Raw genomic sequence first — 20,292 nt, 5'->3', positions numbered from 1 at the left:
TTAAGGCATTCATTTAAGCGTAAAATTTCTTTATTTAATTAATGTATTTATTAAAGTATAACTGACATACAATATTATATTAGTCTCAGGTATGTAATACAATGATGCATTATTTCTATATATCACGTTATGTATTTCTATATATTACAAAATGACCAACACATTACCTGTCACTGTATTTATAGAACTGTTTTTCTTGTTTTGAGAATTTGTAAGATTTACTCTAAACAACTTTCAAAAATGCAGTCCGATATTACTAACTATAGTTTCCATGTTGTATATTATACCCCATGACTTAATTATTTTAAAATTAGAAATTCGTAACTTTTGACTCCCATTACTCATTTCACCCATTCCCCTACCTACGGTAACCACAAATTTATTCTCTGTATCAATGAGCTTGTTTTTTGTTGTTGTTCACATGCTTTTTTAGATTCCACATACACATGAAATCATATAGTATTTGTCTTTCTCTGACTATAAAGTTCTTCTTAAAATAATTTATTAACAGTGTTGTACAATGATTCCCATATTTGTATATCAACCGGTTTCTCCCCAAACACACCAACCCTAAAACTCATGTAATTCTCCACTGAAATTAAAAACTTTTCTTAAAAACCCAGCTCTCTGTTTCAAGGACTTCCTTCATACATCTTTTATATACTATCTAAAATAGTAAACTGGGACTAACAGCTCAAAGAACAAATCACATATCTATAAACACATTTTCAGGGTGCCTGGGTGGCTCAGTAGGTTAAGCGTCTGACTTTGGCTCAGGTCATGGTCCCATAGTCTCGAGACGGAGCTCCACAGGGGGCTCCCTGCTCCATGGGGAGTCTGCTTCTCCCTTTCCCTCTGTCCCCCTCATTCCTAGGCTCTCTCTCTCAAATAAATAAAATATTTTTAAAAAATAAAGTATAACCACATTTTCTTATTCATTATGCCCAATCACATAGGAGTGTACAGTTTTAATTCCTAGTGGTAAAATGAAAAAATATGGTTTCACCAAAAGTTACTAACTTCTCTATATTCAGGAAAAAGAGAAGGTAACTTAGTGGTTAAAAGGAGGATTTTGTAGTCAAAAAGACCTGCTTGAATTCATGTCTTAGGCGACTTACTAACCTCTGTGTATCAATTACCTTATTGGATTATTAAAAGGATTAAGTTAAGGGGTATGTAAATTACGTAACATACAAAACCTATGTTATCTAGAAAATAGCATGGGATAAGTAAACATTACCTATTATTATCCTCTATGGCTACAGTTAAAACCATACACCTGTGATTCCTATGACCATATCAGAACTACTACAGAACTTAATCTGAGAATCATAGACTCTTGAGACTTTTCAGACTAGCCATACCCAGTTAATCTACTAAAAGCACAACTAATTTTATTTATTTTTTTTTTTAATTTTTATTTATTTATGATAGTCACACAGAGAGAGAGAGGCGCAGAGACAGAGGCAGAGGGAGAAGCAGGCTCCATGCACCAGGAGCCCGATATGGGATTCGATCCCGGGTCTCCAGGATCGCGCCCTGGGCCAAAGGCAGGCGCTAAACCGCTGCACCACCCTGGGATCCCTGGGTGGCGCAGCGGTTTAGCACAACTAATTTTAATTAAATTCTTCTTTCTGAAAAATGCATGGGATCCTAGATGTGTATTTTGAAAAATTTCACAGGTGACTTTTAATCATTCTTATTTATGAATAAATGCATTATACTAGGGGGTGGTATGGCATTAATTCATGAAGTAGTGCAGCTGAAACATTATGTAAAAATTGTGTGTGTTCAGTTTTGTTTCCTGAAAAACCCTCATTCTATCTGAAGAAATACTTTGAAAATGTTCTATGATATTAACATTATTAAAATAAAATAAATTTAAATAAAAGAAAAAGATATTGCCTTGCCTTTTTCCCATATCCACATCAATATACAAGGTTAGCAGCTGTCCTCCCAACACATAGCCAATAGCAGGGCCTAATATTGACATAGAATAGCCAATTCCTAGAAGAACAAAGACATTGAAAATGGTCAACTGTACAACTTCGTTATGAATGTCTTACAGTAGTGAAGAAATATTTTACTGTAGAAAAATTGAAATGATTAGAATTACAACAAAATTACACATATTTTCAATAAAAAATACAATTTGGTACCATTTGTTAAGTAAGGAGCTTAAAAATATTTTTAAAAACAAATATAACTATAAAATATATTTTAAATGTAAATATATATGTAATTCAATGTAAAAGTTGTTAGACTATAATAATAATTGCAATAAATCCAACAATTACATATTCATGGAAAGTTACATATGTTAAATAGCAACAGAAGTAGTACATCTGCTATTACCCTTCAGGGATGATGATAATAATTACTTTTTACAATTGTTATGTAAGAAAATAATGTGAAATGAGAAGTCTTTTCTACTCTGTACACATTCCAAATGCAATATGTATTTTGCACTACAGCAGCTGATTTTAAAACCTGGATGTGATGATTAGCCTGTTTCATAAAAGTAAGCCATTAATTTAAAGTCCCATACTTAGTGAATCTTCCATTTCCACTTGCAGCAGAATTAAATTGACCTTATTTCTCTCAGATATTTAAAATTTTGCCATGCGTTGTAACATTCAAATTTTTGCAAAAAATTATGCATATGTTAGTATCTTCATATATTACCACCTTCTGAATTTTTTATTAACTACTAAGATTTTCATTCACATACACAAAAGAATGAATATCATATCCAAAGCTAAGCATATGTCAACGGCAGAAATGATTTATGTCCTTGACTAAGTCTCCAATGTAGAGCTCATGCAAAATGATCTGAAAACATAAGAACTTTTGAAGGACCACGGAGTCAAAATTCTGAGGAGAAAGATCTAAAGAACTGGGACTGGTATTTTTCCTGAGTGTATTTGCTGATTCTACAAAATACACTGGGAAGGTTAGCAATCCTTGCTAGTCTCCAGGAAAGTAGGGAAACCAAAGTTACAGCCCAGGGTCTCTAACTTGGAAGTTATACCTTATAGACTTTGCCCACCTTACATTTTATGTTGGTACCAGGAGGCCATACTCTAAAAGTAACAGTGAGTTAGAAGTTAGACTTGCCCACAGAGTACGTACAGCTTTGCTTCAAATAAACTCAATCTGTGAAGTTAGATAAAGGGAATCTCAGATTCCAGGGTTCCCCAAATACATCAGAGATAGGGAATTTATGAAAAAACAAAAAGGAGGGTTTGGAGAAATACTGTCAAATAAAACACCTTTGTCAAAGTTAACATGAAAGATACATAGCAGATTACTCAGGACTAAATTGAGGATTACCAAACTGGAAAATCAATTAAGTCAGTATATATTTACCGAGAAGCACAAAAAAATAAAAACAAAGGATAAAAAAATACAGAAAAGAGTAATATATGAAGAATACATTTTTCAAAAAAAGGCTTAGCATACATGCAATGGGAGTCCTAAGAGAGGAGATAATAGGAAGATGTTATATTTGAATAAATAATCATAGGAAATATCCTAAAGTCAATAAAAATGTCAAAAAATATATTTATGAAGTCATATAAAATCCACAAAAGGTTAAATAAAAGGAATTTTGCACCTATACACGTGATACAAACTAAACTGATGAAAATCAAATGCAAAGAGAAAAATCTTAAAATGGCAAACATATAAGAAACAGTGGAAGTGAAAAGACAAAGGAAAAGTATTTTTAAAGTACTGAAAAAAAAAAATCACTGGCCAGCTAGTCATATGCCTAGTGAAAATATTCATCAGGGAAAGGGGTTAAAAAGAACATTTTTAGTTAAAGGATCCTAGAACATTTGTGATGATCAAGTATGTGGTAAAAGTACTGATTAACATTAGAATTTCATAAAATCATGTTTACGTATAAGGTCATTAGCAGATGAGAAGTAAAAGAGTATATACCCAGGAAGTTAATAGAGAGAAGAAATGAAATAATATTAAATTAGCCAAAAGAAAGAAAAAAAAGAGCAAGAAATAAGGACATAGAGTAAATAGAAAGCATAGGAAGCACATGTTAAGATGAAAGATTTAAACACAAAATGACATTAAATGAATTAAAAAGTTCAATGAAAGAAAAAAGATTGTTAACCCAAGGAAAGCATCAAAGAAGTAGAGGAATAAAGAGTGACTGCCTGGAAACATTTGTGAGGATAGAGATGTTGCATTAACCACTTTTTAAAATTTATTCTAAAAGGTAGCAAATTTTGACCTTTTTCATTTTGCCCATTTTTGCATTGTTATGAATACAGTGTATCTCATAGAAGAATGTATGCCACCAGTAATAGACACTGTTTTAAAAGAAAGAAAGAATGGAGGAAACATTTTGAAAGTGAGGGAAATAAAAATATATAAAAAGGAAGGATTTTGTGCAATAAAACCTAAATATCTGGTGAAAAACAGTAGTTATCTGAAAGTGAAAAAAATAAACGTATATAAGATACTCTGTTTGTATCTTCCTTAACAGAAAAATAAAATTAAGATAAGTTTCCCAGTTTTGTTACTTTTTTTGCCCTTTACTCTCAAAAACTACCATTTGATGACTTCCTACAGGATGGGAAAGAGTTAACACAGGCCTGTGACTGCTAACTTCAGAAAGACCTGTTGGCAAGGTTGGCCCTTAGCTGGCATTTGGGATTTATTGAACTGCCCAGAGGGAGGCCACCATTCCATAACTAATAAGGTTAGGGTGCCTACACTGTACAATGTGCTTTTGCTGACCCCTTGTATTCCTTTTAAGAATCTAGAACTTTGATATATGCAAGGCACAGGGTCCCTATATGATCAACCTCCAGTGAAATCCTTGGTCACTGAATCTCTAATGAACTTGTAGAAAATATTCCAAACTCATTGCTGGCAGGATCAATTGCTAGCTGTATGGCTCCACTAGGAGGAGCTAAATCTTGGAAGCTTGCACCCAGTTTTTGGCTGTACTTTGCCTAATGCACCTTATCCCCTGGCTGATTTTGCTTGGTATCATTTTGCTATAATAAATCATAGCTATGACCAAGATAATATCTAAGTCAGTCCTCCTACAGATTTATGGAATCTGGGATGGTCCTATGGGCCTCTACCCCACCAACTGTGTTTAAATAATTTTTGAGAAACTTCCTATTTTTGTGCTACTATGTTTTAGACAATTAGACAATTTTAGAATTGGAAAAAAAAAGCACTCTTAAATTAGTAAATACAAGAAAAATTGTACAGATTAGCTGTAACTTACAGGGAGAGGGAATCAGACCTTGCAGAGAGACTAAGGCAAAACGAGTAGAGAAAACAAGTAGAAGTGTAGTGGTTTTCACATTACAGAAGAGTCTAGGTAGATCTAGTGGTCTCTATTAGGGCTACATTGAACATATTTGACTTCCAGAGACTATGGCAATAATCCTTACTACAGACTGAATGCTTGTGTCCTCCCAAAATTCCATTGTTGAAACCTAATCCCTAATTGATGGTAGGAGGTGGGACCTTTGGAACTGATGACATCATGAGAGTGGAGACTTCATTAAATGAGATTAGTGTCCTTATAAGAAGATGCCCCAGAAAGTCCTCTCTTCCCATCTGTCATATGAGGACACAGGAAAAAAGATGAATGATTATGAAGTAGTAAGTGGGCCTCACCAGACAATGATCTGTGGGTAGATACCCTGATCTTGGACTTCTCAGTCTCCAGAGCTGTGAGAAATAAATGTCTGTTGTTTATAAGCCAAGCGGTCTACAATATTCTGTTAGAGAAGACTGGAGGAACTAAGACAGTCCTCTACATTAGAATAATAAACTATTAAAATGAAAACTGATAAAATGAAATGTGAAACACATTGATTTAACGGAAGGCCATGCATAACCTAGTGAGCTCTACCTCGCAAGAGTATTAGAGAAGGAATTTAAGAGAAACTAGAAACTTAGGTTACCAAACATTAGATTCCCTCCCCACCACAAGAATTGAGCCATATATAAAAAGAATTCATCTGAAATGAAAAACTCCACAGAATTTCTGGGTGGTTTATTTTGTTGACTCTAGTCAGGTCCATGTAGGATGTGGTAAATCAGGCGGAGTGGCACAGCTCGATCTCCCCACCCTGTGTAAATTAGCCTAGAATTCAAGTAATCTGGACAGCCTACTGCTTGGATGGCACTGCCAAGAAGGCTAGCATGCCCAGAACAGGAAACAGAGCAGGGTGTCAACCAAACTCATAACCACATTCAACTGAAGGACATGTGTCAGTAAATAATGAAACACAATGAAGAATATTGCTAGACCGAATATTTACTGGGAATCTAATGGAAATACCTAGGAAATTACAACTAACTTTTCAATAAGCATGCATTATGCTATGCTTTTACGTATAAATTAAAAAGCAATAAAATGAAATGATCCTGAAACATTGATACGTTAGGAAAGAGAAAACTTACCTATGTAGAGCGAAGACTTGTGTGTGGGCACAGAATCATCAATAAAAGCTGTTCCCAGAGTATAGAGAGGAGTTCCCCCAGTTCCCAGCAACAGTTGACCCAAGATGAAGACATACAAGTAGTTAGAAAGCGAAGAATTTGAAGAGGTACAACTGCTTCTATCCCTTGTTGTTATGCAAGTATCTTTGGGGGGGAAAAAAAGTAAATTGTGAATTTACAGAAATTTAGGTAACAATTGAAATATCTATTTTTATGAATTATACTTGCCTAACAGAACCTTATATTTCCTTCAATCATTTCTCTTTGATTAAACTATTCTTAAAACATAGACATTACTAAAGAAAATTTTAGAAATATTACCATGTTAAAATTTAGACAATGGAGAACAAAATTGAGAAACATTACTTTAACAATCAAAATTAACAAGTTTTGAGGATAAACTAACACAAACACGATTTGCTAGGGAAGGAGTTTTCAGATTGAGGGGAAAAAATCCAAAAAGTAGCCTTTATTTTTCTTTCCAAGTCATAAATATAGCATGACTACCATACCAAATTTATCAACCAATACCTTGAACACATGTGAAAAGTTTACTTAGGTTATAGGATATTTTGGTTAAAACAGTAATTTCTTAATATTCACTACAAAGCCATCATACTTGAAGTTCTGTCTAGTTATTTTTTGAAGTCAAATTATTTTATTAAGTTTATTTTTGAAGCAACCTTTGACTCTATATTCTTCCGAATATCATCAAAAGAAAAATGGTAATTTTTAGGTTTTTATTAAAATCTTTTTAAAAACCACACCCGAAGGCTAAATATTATAGTAAACCCATATTGCCTCAATTCACCTGATAATATTAATGAATAAAGATGCTTGTAAAATATATATTCACAGACCTTTCCCTTTGAAGCTAGAGTTTCCAGGAAACTGAATTTTAACAATAGCTTTAGCTGATTCAATTTTCATTTCCTTAATATCAGATCAAGATTTATTACTTCCTGAATGATGAGACGAGTAAGACCTCAAAGCACAAATCCTGAAGACTCTTAACTGGTCCATTGGTCATGCAATTTTTAGATGCAAATTTTATGCATATTTTTTTATTTAAAAACTTAAAATATGCCCTCTAATTTTGTACATATTCATATTAAAAGAGGTTGATGAATATTTTAGCAGATAATTTGTATTTATAACTGGGCTAAGTCTGTATTATTTGTCTTACACACCCAGCCATGTCAGACATTTGAATTGCAATTTTTAGCTTCAATATTCACTTTTTTGGAGGTAGTAGATTAGATTAAGAATTATCTCTTATTATTTGATATGTTGCAAAATTAAACATACTTACATGCATTTCTTTTTTTATTTCTTTTTTTTTAATAAAAGATTAATATCTTTTTGTAGTAATCCAGGAAATATCTTGACCATGTGAATATTCTGTGGGGTTTTGATGTTTATTGTTTCCCAAGGGAAGTAATCCATGGAGTAAATTTTAAATAGCACAGAACAAGAGAAATATAAAACTCAACTTTCCTCCTTCTTGTCTTCTCTACATGTTCTCCATGTAACTCAGATGGGGGTAATGACCACTGTTAACACTTCCTTTTATTTTTTTTCAGACATGTCACGCATTTACATGTTTTATATCCATTTACTTTTTTTACACAAGCATGGTCATACTGATGTAGGAATGAGTTAGGGGTGGGCAGGGCTAGACAGGGAAAGATAAGGGAAAGGCCCCAGAGTCAGGCTCCTACCCATCCCAGGAAAACAGAGATAAGACAATAAAAACAGAAAAAATAAATAAATAAATAAACTGGCTCCCTAGCTCCAAAATGTTAGGGAGTATCCTCCTTTAGTGGCTCCTAAGTAATCACAGAAATCCCAGATATGGGAAATATTATGGAGGAGATATTAACTCAGAGAGAAGGGAGCACCTTGTTTGGGTTCATGATATGTAGAAGGACATCTTGTATGTTACTATGAGAGTTACCAGTCCACCATGTTTGTTCTAAATATCCACCCTGATATTGACAGAAATTTACCAAGTTCCCCGAACAGTTTCCTATAAAAGACAGACCATAAAAGCCCTCAATGGCCACCCTGTCGGGACCCCTCTCACACCTGAGACCTTTCTCTGTATCTCTGCTTAATAAACTTCTATCACTTTGCTCTCTGTTGTCCATGAGATTCATTCTTCGACTCCATGAGACAAGAACCAAGCTCTCCAGTATCATTTTGTTTCCCAAACCCAGGACCACTCCCATCAAACTCTTTTAGTAACACACAGCAAAACCCGACGACACCTGTTGGTCAGCTTAAAGGTGAACAGCAGGGCTGCAGTCTTAAGACTCAGGTGAGAGGCTTCTGGAGAAAGGTTTGGTCAATCCTCCTTCCCCAAAGGAAGGGAATGTTGGCCTAACCCTAATCAGTTCCACTTTTCATTTTCTGGCTTTCTGAATCGGCTTTTCCCCACCTCAAGGACTTTGCTTACTGTGGGGCCATGCTTACCAATGGGATCTCAGGTATTGGAATAGAAATGTAGCAAAGGTGAGACAAGGAAAACTGAAATTGGCCAATGATCAGCCTGACTGATGAGGCACCCTGGGGCTAGAGATGCAAAGGAATCTACATGACCTATGGATGAGGGCTCATGCAACAGAGGTCTGAAGAGTAAGGTCATCTATAGGATTCCCTGCTAGCCTGATGTTCATCCCAACGGCACACATAAGGACTGGCAATCCAGCAAACGGAGCTGCCCTTCGGTTACCACTGGTGGCCTTGGAGTCGCTGAGACAGGTAAAAGGATGGAGACCGGCCCTGGGGGGGGGTCACACCCCGAGGGAAGCCTCATTCACAAGCAACACACGTGTCCCACTGACAGACTCTCAGTGTTTTGCTTGCTTCCTCAGCCTTCTAAAAGGAATATAACCAATCATCATATGGTTTCACTTATATGGGGAATATAAGAAATAGTGAAAGGGATTATAAGGGAAAGGAGGGAAAGTGAGTGGGGAAAAATTAGAGAGGGAGACAAACCATGAGAGACTCCTAACTCTGGGAAATGAACAAAGGGTTGCAGAGGGGAGGTGGGTGGGGAGATGGGATGACTGGGTGACGGGTACTGAGGAGGGTACTTGATGGGATGAGCACTGGGTGTTGTACTATATGCTGGCAAATCGAACCTCAATAAAAACAAATTTAAAAAATAAAAATATTTTAAAATTTCAAGTGAAAATATTTTAAATCCATATGATCCTGTTATTTATATATATATATATATATATATATATATATATATATATATATATATAGTCATCCCTGTCCCTCTCAAAAAAATAAATAAAATAAAAAGAATATCATCATTTAAATGATTTACCTCGCTAAGTTCTATGATTAGGTCAGGTTTTTTTCCCAGAAGATCCAGAGAAGGCAGGAGGATTAGGTGGCAGGTGGGTAAAAGTGGTCACTCCTGCTGGCCTGATCCCTCTTTATCCCAAGCCATTAGGCCACTCTATCGCCTTGGGTAGGCAGCAAACAAGGGACACGTTGGTTTAGGTAAGAGCTGACTTGTATGGACGGCTTCAGTGGTCACCTCTCTGTAACAGATTCAGGGTAAGAGATTCCAACCAGGATTCCAAGATGGGAAACAACCCATCCTCAGCAGAGACGCCTCTGGATTGTGCTCTGAAAAATCAGGAACGATTTTCACCTGACGCTGAAAACGAGAGGTATGGGGTAAAAGACTCCTGCCAGGATCGCAAGATGGGAAACAAACCATCCTCCGCAGGGACTTCTGTAGATCGGTATTGCAAAATTGATTGTTTTCCCCTTGTAAAAGTGTTCTAATGTTTTCCACGGGTTAAAGTCGGCAGGTTCCTCAACGCAAGCTAAAATAAGGTGTGACCTTCACAGCAAGGCATGGTCTCTTCTTCAGTTCCCAAGGACTCTCTCCCTTGGGTCCTTGCCTTTTAACTCACTAGAAACAATTTGGATTGCAAAATTTAAGGAAGGACTGATCTCCTGTTGCACTTGCATGGCCTCAGTGGTACCCATCAGCTAGATCTTCGGGCAGGCACCAGGACCCCCACCTAAGGGCCTCTAGCAGAATGTGTTTGCCTGGGCATGTGGCTAGCAAACTGCCTCCTGACATGTTGGATAATTATCTAAATAGGTCCCCGAATAAACCCAGGCCACTGGAGGAAACACAGGCCCTCCCTCCAGAGGGGATGCTGACTCCCTCACTGCTCCTCCCAATATAGGCTACTCTTAGGGGTACATGGGGAGCTCCTCCCTCATACATTTCCCAGGTTAATGGTGATAACAGGAGCTACCTGTGGTTAGTCTACCTCAGGACGGGGACTTTAAGGAATATTCCCAAGCAGATGCCAAAACTCTCTCTGTTTTGGGGAAATTCCCGGTCTTCTCTGGCCTCACATGGACCACCTCATTCCACTTGGTGGAAAATCATGGCGTTGGCTCATCTATCCAAATGGATGAGCTTTAGAACTGGGAATCCTTTTCCTCAGCTCAGCCTTCTAGCTGCACTTTGCCTCTTCTGTCCCCCCTCCCTCTGCTCCTGTTTCTATGCTCCTGGCCTGCATACACCACTCACTTCAGATTTCCCCACCAGTGTCACAGGTAAAACCTGCCCATGGGGTCGCACTGACTTTAAGTGTGGGCCCTGGTGAAACATATTCAGTTTTTAAAGCTAAAGTTCGTTGGGTTTAAAATAGGCATCTTTAAAGTTATCAGTATTAAGTATGAAACTTTTATTCTATCAAGGTTTGATAAAGGTCACATAAGCTCGGGTTATGTGTTGCAATTTGTCAGCAAAAGATAACTTAAAATGATGGTTTTCATGGGTAATTGTTAAGATAGCTTTCAAAGGTTTTGGTAACCTACTACTTTAAAGTTTTGCTTTTATGGTAAATGAGATTGAATTCATTGGACATTTAGGTCTTTTCAAAATAGGATATAGTGCTAACACTTTAGTTACTAAACACAGGTTTGTGCTTTTGACTTATTGCAGAGAAATTAAGGATATTTGAATCTGTTGGTAAATGTGCTTTGTGCTTGATAAGTTCATTAGTTTGTCTTAGTTTTGGTATAACAGTTCAAGTGGTTACTACTTAGTTTTCACTGGAAACTAAGGTTTCTGCTAAATGTAATTAAGACTGATGGAAAATAAAGGAAAATCTCTGTATGTAGAAAGGTTGGAGAAATGTAAGAAACATATAAGAGATGGGAACGCGTTTTTGAGAAAGGTAAAGGAAGGTAATTTTGTCCTAAATAAGACTGGTTGTTTGAGAAGAAATAACTTGGGACAAAATCTGTATGCACAAGAAAGTTGTAGGTTTATGAAGGGTAATCTTTGGAAAGGAATTTTAAGTGCGGATAAGATTGAAATTGAATTGAATTTTAAGTGTGGATAAGATTGAAATGAATGGTTTTAAAAGTACACAGGTATAAGATAAAGTGCTTTCTCTCTGTTAAAAAGACAAGTTTTCTTAAATTGCTCAGCTCTTGATAAGAAAATGTAAGCAGTTGTTTTCTCTTTGCCAACCCAGAAACACCAGTTTCTATGTTTTGCCTCTATCAGCACTTTAACATCCCTAATCCTATTCAGGCATGTGCTTTAAAACTTTCTAAGGTTTTAACAAATGTCCCAAGATTTAAATTGGAAATGGAATCTTTTACTCATTAGGCCTTTTATTTGATATGTTAAGTTACTCTGAAAGTAACTGTTAAACCAATCATAAGCCTTAGGTTATATTTGGGCAAATGCTCTAACTATTCCAGAGATGCAATTCCTACAGTTTTAATATGTTTTAATATAAGGTCATCCCATGATATTTAGACCATTGAAGTGTTATATGTTACAATTAACTTGAGTTTCCTTGTCAAGTGCATCATGACTATTAACTATGTCCATTTCTAAGTTTTTGTCATTTATCATTGTTCTCATGCTCTTGGAAAATGAATTTCATCTTCAAGGAGGTTCATATAAAGGATCTTTAGGATGAATATACATTTTAATACCTTTAAGATCAAAGCTGAAATGGCTAAGGATTTCCAGAACTAAAATTGCACTCAAATTAAACAAGAATAGTAACATGGGACTAAATAAACCAAAAGGATGATTATAGTTTTGTGACTCTTGTTTGAAACACTACTGGTTCTCTAATGTTTGCTCTCCTAGTTTAAAACTTTCCCTTAAGATATCTGATTTACATAAATATGAGAAAGTATTTATTTGTAAACATTCAAGTGTTAACTTTTCTCTCTACGTGAACCCTCTGAAATCCAAAAGGTCTCCGTAAGTATTCTTTCTTCCATGGCAACATAGTCATTTTAAGTTCAATAAGAATCTGTTTTTGTAACAGGACACCTTTGGAAGTATTGGTTATTTTACCAAGGCTTTGACTGGAATGTCATATTTGAGAGACAAACATAGACTCAAATATGACTAAACAGCTCTAGGGAACTGAGGTTGACTTCATGAAACCTGAAGCCATAAAACTACTTGGAAATGTTGGCCGGGTACCTTGCTTACGGAGTTACCAGCAGCCTCACCAGGTGAGTAAAGAATGTCACTCCCTGGAAGGTGCAGGAACCTCAGGATACTTTGGGGACCTCACGAAGAGGAATCTGCCCAAATCTACAGGTATTGTAGGTAGGTCTGATGGCAAGTACTTGGCTTGGCTTCTGGCCTTGGAGGACTACTAAAAATTCAACCTAAAGATTCCTTATAAAAAATTCCAGCAAAGCAGATTCTAAAAGATCGGTACGATCAATCATTATTCTGCTGAGCTTATGTAAATAATTAAGCAAGTCTGTTAAAACTGCTCTTGTTTTGCAGACAGGTCAGTCCTGACATGGCTACTTCTGATTAAAAATGAAGGTTATTAGAGAGAGAAACTGTCTCAATAACACATCTCTGGATGTTCAATTATAACTCTGATCATTTTAAGTGAATGTTTGCCAAAGCTAGACTACTTGAGGTAAACTTCAGAGAAATAGCTTTTCTATTTCTGCACAATAGCTCAGGTGTAGATAATCTTTATGGCTTTTATTCTATGGGAATACTAGGATCCCATGGGTTTATGATTAAACAAAAATGGAATCCCTGGGGCGGCCCTGGTGACGCAGTGATTTAGTGCCGCCTGCAGCCCGGGGTGTGATCCTGGAGACCCAGGATCGAGTCCCACGTGGGGCTTCCTGCATGGAGCCTGCTTCTCCCTCTGCCTGTGTCTCTGCCTCTCTCTCTCTCTGTCGCTCATGAATAAATAAAATCTTTTAAAAAATCTTTAAAAAAAATGGAATCTCTCAGCAATTGTATATACAGCTAGCACTTTGACCAATTATATATGGCTGGGATGACAAAATCGTTCCTTTAAAGCCAGAACATACTGCACTGCATGGGGTTAACTATGGACTTGTGAAGATAATGGATGATCTCACTTTATGACTGGATTGGATGATGTACTTGGGGATGCCTTTATTTCTTGACAAGTGTTCTCCTACTTGCAAGTGATTCGTTGTAATTATAATACTGTTCAGGCTAGACCTCAAATCAAGAGGGCTTTTTGATGGTTTTCTCCTTTAGTCATATTTATCCTAGAAGCCACCTCTACTGAGATACAACTGCAAACAAGGGATATAGCCAAGCATACAATGGCCCTCCTGGTAAAAAGAACCTCAAAGCTCACTATGGGACTTGCAGGACTTTAAATAGGAGGACTGCAATATAAAATAAGCAAAACTTATTTTGCTTGCTAAGCAGGGCTCTAAATAATACTTGCCAGGCACTGGATACACTCAACCAAAAATTAAATGAAGTCAGTGAAGGACTTCTCAAGGACCACACTACTATTGACTGTCTATCGCTACACCATTTGGGGTGTGAGGAGTTTCCTCACATGTTGTTTTAAAATTACAGATAACTCTTCCAAGGTGTTCCAATTAATTGGGGGACATTTGTGATACATTAAAAGGATAAAAAGTATCTACTTTTTTGTTGATCTCTTCAACAAAATTGGTAATTGAAGATCTTAAGTAACGTAATCATAACTTGTTTTATGTTTATCCTTTTGCAAGTGGTGAATTGTTGGATTTTATCTTTTCCTCTGTGTTTGTTGGTGCCTATGTCACTTCATGCCTTCTAACATCTCTCAAGAGCCATTCTGTGGACCTCTTGACCAACCCCTGAGAATAACTCCCGTCTATGCCACCCCTTTTCAGCCTGAAGCGGCCAGAGCGGTCATCATCCCATTCCCTAAGGACAGTGAGGGTTACTATTCCAGGGGGAGGAATAATGTAGGAAGGAGTTAGGGGTAGATGGGGCTAAGCAGGGAAAGATAAGGGAAAGGTCCCACAGTCAGGCTCCTACCCATCCCAGGAAAACAGAGATAAGACAGTAAAAACAGAAAAAATAAACCTGGCTCCATAGCTCCAAAGTGTTAGGAAGTATCCCCCTTTAGTGGCTCCTAAGTAATCACAAAAATCCTAGATGTAGAGAAATATTATGGAGGAGATGTTACCCAGAGAAAAGGGAGCACCTTGTTTGGGCTCATGATATTCAGAAGGACATCTTGTTATTCTGAGAGTTACCAGTCCACCAAGTTTGTTCTAGATATCCATCCTGATATTAACAGAAATTTACCAAGTTCCTTGGTCACTTTCCTACAAAAGACCATAAAAGCCCTCAGTGGCCACCCTGTCGGGACCCCTCTCACGCCTGAGACCTTTCTCTGTATCTCTGCTTAATAAACTTCTATCGCTTTGCTCACTCTCTGTTGTCTACGAGATTCATTCTTCGACTCCGTGAGACAAGAACCAAGCTCTCCCATATCAATACTAAACATACTATCCTTAAACCCAACAACTTCCAGTTTTCACTGTGTCCTGAACATCTTTGATGTTGGAATTTCACTGTATTTCAATTTCTTTCTTGGCACCGCCATACATTTCACAGCAAAAATGTCTTATGATTTACTTATTAATACACAACTTATATTTGATCATTAATATCATAAGGTTTATCATTATCATATGTACATATATTTAGGTCATTACAAACATGTTGTGATAAGAACTTTTAAAATTTCCTTAGTATATTTATGCAAGCTTATCTATGGTACAATTTCTAAAAAGTGGAACCAATGGGTCAAAGTGTATAAATATTTATATTTTGTTCCTGCCAGACTGCCTTATTAATAAGCTAAACAACTATGCAATCACACCAGGAACACAGAACTCTGCATAATTAAATTAAATTACTTCTAATCACTCTGGTTCAAAATATAGGCACACTCATGTGTACATTCATATGAGCATTTTTTTTAATTCAAGTTTTTAGGGTCATGAATACAATTAAGCATTTCTTATGTGTTTATTGCCACTTACATATACTTTCTGTTAATTTTTCAGATTTACTTCATAGGTTCTGATTTTGATATCTGACTTACAAAAGTCTTCCCTTCTCCAAGATTACATATAAATTAACATGATTTTATAAAAACATTTTTCTTACTTTACAAATGCTCCTAGAACAATGAAAGAGTTGGGGTGCCAATCCCTGCACAGTCGAAAATACATGTATAACTTTTGTCTCCCCTAAAACTGAACTACTTATAACCTGCTTTTGACAAGAATCCTTACTGATAAACAGCTGGTTAACAGCTGGTTTTTTTGTATGTTACGTGTATTATATAATACATTTTTACAATAAAGTAAGCTAGAGAAAAGAAAATGTTAAAGTCACAAAGAAAATATATTTGCAGTACTGTACTATATCGGGGAAAAAATCTGTATATATAAGTTGACCCACACAACTCAAACTCATGTTTTTGTTTTTCAACTGTATGTTTAATTCATATGTAATATAGTTTAGTGGGAAAACACTGGGATGCAGCCTTCTGTTGGATTAACCAAAGAGCATCTTTTATTAAATTTCTTGAGCATGAGTTTATTTTTGGGTATTCAGTCATATGTCATTGATCTTTATAGTCCTTCTCTGGCTCAAATCTCTTGTAATTACTTATAACAGTTAACACCATATCATTTTTCCCAAGTAAACAAGGCCTAAGATCTACTTATGAAAACTACTGTATCCAATATATTACTCTGTGTATTATTTCTGAGTAATTTCTTTCTATTGCTTTTCTTAGAATTGATCAAAAGAAATAACATATCAAGCCACAGAAAGGCTCGGGTGAACCTTAAATATATATTACTAAGTGAAAGAATCCAGCCTGGGGAGGTGGGGTTAAGACCACATAGTAGGAGGAGGACCCTATGCTTGCCTCCTCCCTGGGACACAGCTAGATAAATATCAATTCTGAATACCCAAGAAATCAATCTGAGGACTGAGAGAATGAACTGTACAACTAAAGGGAGAGAAGAGGCCACAAGGTGGAAGATAGGAGGTTCAGAGATGAGACCTGAGCTGGGGATGAAAAGGATCACAGGTGTTGCACAGGGGAGGGAGCCCTGATCATGGAGAATGAAGGGTGGGGGGGAGAGACAGTGCAAGTGCACACAGCATTCGGGGGATCACACTTCCCCAAAAACAATAACTGAGAAAATGAGAGGGGCTAATCATTGTGAGTTTTTACAATGAGTGGAACTCAAAAACTGGAATTTTAGAAATCCTTGCTATGGTCAGTGTAGACTGGGGCAGGCATAGTGGTGCTCCTGTGGGAGAGGGCAGGGGCCTGGGAGCAGACAGCATGAAATGGGGATCCCCTGGGACACAGTGGACACAGTCCCCCTCTCAGGGGACAAAGGAGCTGGTGGGCACCATTGTGCTGCCCAGTTCCTTAGCATAGGGGCAGAGACATGCCTGCTGAAAGCAGCTAACCTGAATACCAGCCTTTTGCTGTGCTTTACTCTGAACTCCAAGTTCCTGTGAATTGGTGTGACCGCCCTTCTGGGACAAACTGACACCAGCCACAGGATGGTAAGACCCTCGCTCAGAAGCCCAGCATGGTCTGTGCTGAGTCAGGTCCCTAAAGTTTGGACTTTTGAAATGCAGCTGGCATGCCTGAGATAAAACACAAGTGCACTGTGCTGCTGGGAGGGCAGACAGTCTGGACACAGGCAGGATGGAGGCAGGGATCTGAGAGATGCCTGGGACACATGAGGGGAGATTGTTCACTCTTTTGTGAGGACTTCCTGAACAGCACTGGGCACAAACTCTCCTCCGGAGACCAGGGAGGGGGCTGGCTCCGTTCCCCTACCTCCACCCCACCTCTGTCAGCTCAGACTGACCTCAGTGAGCAGAACAGATCCAACAGTGAAGGTCTCAGCCCCTTACACCAAGCCCTACCCCCCTGTGCTCTGCAGGTGCTTCTTTACTAAAGCAAGTGTGCCTGAGAACCAGAGCCACGTGAACCTAGCACCTCTCCCCGAGAAGACCACCAAGAACCTCCCATAGGCACAAAGTCTACTGATCAAAGAGTGCCACAAGGCCTCAGCTCTAGTGGAAATAGGATCTGGTCTCTTTCAAAACCTTCGGGATGCAGCAAAAGCAGTCCTAAGAAGGAAGTGTACAGCAATACAGGCCTACCTCAGGAAGCCAGAAAAATCTCAAATACACAACCTAACCTTACATGTAAAGGAGCTACAAAGTGAACAGCAAATGAATCCAAAGCCAGCAGAAGGGAAATAATAAAGATTATAGCAGAAATAAATAATACAGAAACAAACAAACAAAAAAAGAATAGTAGATCAATGCAACTAGGAGCTGGCTCTTTGAAGGAATTAATAAAATTGATAAACTGCTAGCCAGACTTATCAAAAAGAAAAGAGAAAGAACCCAAGTAAATACAATCACAAATGAGAGAGGAGAGATCAAAACTAACACTACAGAAATACAAACAATAATAAGAGAATATCATGAAAAATAAATGCCAACAAATGGAGCAATCTGGAATAAATGGACCAATTCCAGAAACATAAACTACCAAAATCAAAACAGGAAGAAATAAAAAATTTTGAATAGATCTATAACCAGCAACAAAACTGAATTACTAATCAAAAATTTTTCCAACAAACAAAAGTCCAGGGCCAGATGTCTTCTCAGGGGAGTTCTACCAAACACTTAAAGAAGAAGAGTTAATACCTATCCTTCTGAAACTGTTCAAAAAAAAAAAAAAAAAAACCGGAAATGGAAGCAAAACTTCCAAACTCATTCTATGAGGCCAGCATTACCTTGATTCCAAAACCAGACAAAGACCCCACTTTTTAAAAAGGGAATTACAGGCCAGTATCCCTGATGAACATGGATGCAAAAATTCTGAATAAGATCCCAGAAAACTGAATCCAAGTTTTAACATAAAAATAACTATTCAACCATGATCAAGTGGGATTTATTCTTGGGCTGCAAGGGTGGATCAATATTCACAAATCAATCAACATGACATACCAAATTAATAAAATGAAAGGATAAGAACCATATGATCCTCTCAATGGATACAGAAAAAGCATTCGACAAAGTACAGCATCCATTGATAAAAAACACTCCACAAATCAGAGATAGAAGGAACATACCTCAACATAATAAAGGCCATATATAAAAGACCCATAGCAAATATCACCCTCAATGGGGAAAAACTGAAAGCTTTTCCTCTAAGGTCAGGAAGAAGACAGGGATGCCCACTCTCACCACTGTTAGTTAACATAGTACTAGAAGTCCTTGCCTTAGCAATCAGACAACAAAAAGAAATAAATCGACAAGGAAGGAGTGAAAATCAATTCAAATCGACAAGGAAGGAATAAAATGTTCACTCTTTGCAGATGACATGATATTATATGTAGAAAACCCAGAGTCTCCCCCAAAAAATTGCTAGAACTGATAAACAAATTTAGCAAAGTCACAGGATAGAAAATCAACATACAGAAATCTGCTGCATTTCTAGACACCTATAATGAAGCAGAAGAAAAAGTAATCAAGGAATTGATCCCATTTACAACTATACCAAAAACCATAAGATATCTAGGAATAAACCTAACCAAAGAGGTAAAAGATCTATACTCTAAAAACTATAGAACAGTTGTGAAAGAAATTTAAGAGGACACAAAGAAATGGAAAAACATTCCACGCCAATGAATTGGAAGAACAAACATTATTAAAACATCTATACTACTCAAGGCAATCTACAAATTTAATGCAATCCGTATCAAAATGCCAGCAGCATTTTTCACAGAGCTGGAACAACCCTAACATTTATATGGAACCACAAAAGACCCTGAATAGCCAAAGCAATCTTGAAAAAGAAAAGCAAAGCTGGTGGCATCACAATTCTGGATTTCAAACTCTATTACAAAGCTGTAGTCATCAAGACAGTATGACACTGGCACAGAAACAGACATGTAGATCAATGGAACAGAACAGAAAACCTGAAATGGACCCACAACTACAGCGTCAACTCATCTTCGATAAAGCAGGAAAGAATATTAAGTGGGAAAAAAAAGTCTCTTCAAAAATACTGTTGGGAAAACTGGAGGACAACATGCAGAAGAATGAAACTGGACCATCTTCTTACATCATACACAAAAATATATTCAAATGGGTCAAAGATCTAAATGTGACACAGGAAACCATCAAAATTCTAGAGGAGAACATAGGGTGGCAACCTCTTTGACCTCGGCCACAGCAACTTCTTACTAAACACATCTCCAGAGGCAAGGGACACAAAAGTATCAATGAACTATTGGGGCTTCATCAAGATAAAAAGCGTCAGCACAGCAAAGGAAACAATCAACGAAACTAAAAGTCTACAAAATGGGAGAAGATATTTGCAAATGACATATCTGATAAAGGGTTAGTAT

At 37.1% G+C, this 20,292-nt stretch overlaps 1 protein-coding gene across 1 annotated transcript in view; it reads right to left on the bottom strand.

Annotated features, from left to right (window-relative positions):
* Nucleotides 1-20,292, bottom strand: part of SLCO4C1 (solute carrier organic anion transporter family member 4C1) — a 76,152-nt gene that overhangs the window by 26,046 nt on the left and 29,814 nt on the right. The window contains exons 3-4 of the mRNA XM_072789474.1: nt 6,454-6,636; nt 1,911-2,007 (exon numbers count right to left, since the gene is read on the bottom strand). Coding sequence (XP_072645575.1) covers nt 1,911-2,007; nt 6,454-6,636 — 280 coding nt within the window. The remainder of the gene's footprint in view (nt 1-1,910; nt 2,008-6,453; nt 6,637-20,292) is intronic.

Source organism: Canis lupus, chromosome 2 (genome assembly GCF_048164855.1).
Source record: "Canis lupus baileyi chromosome 2, mCanLup2.hap1, whole genome shotgun sequence".
Lineage (NCBI taxonomy): Eukaryota > Metazoa > Chordata > Mammalia > Carnivora > Canidae > Canis > Canis lupus.
Note: the sequence above shows the minus strand (reverse complement) of the source record. Positions and strands in the feature narration are given on the sequence as shown.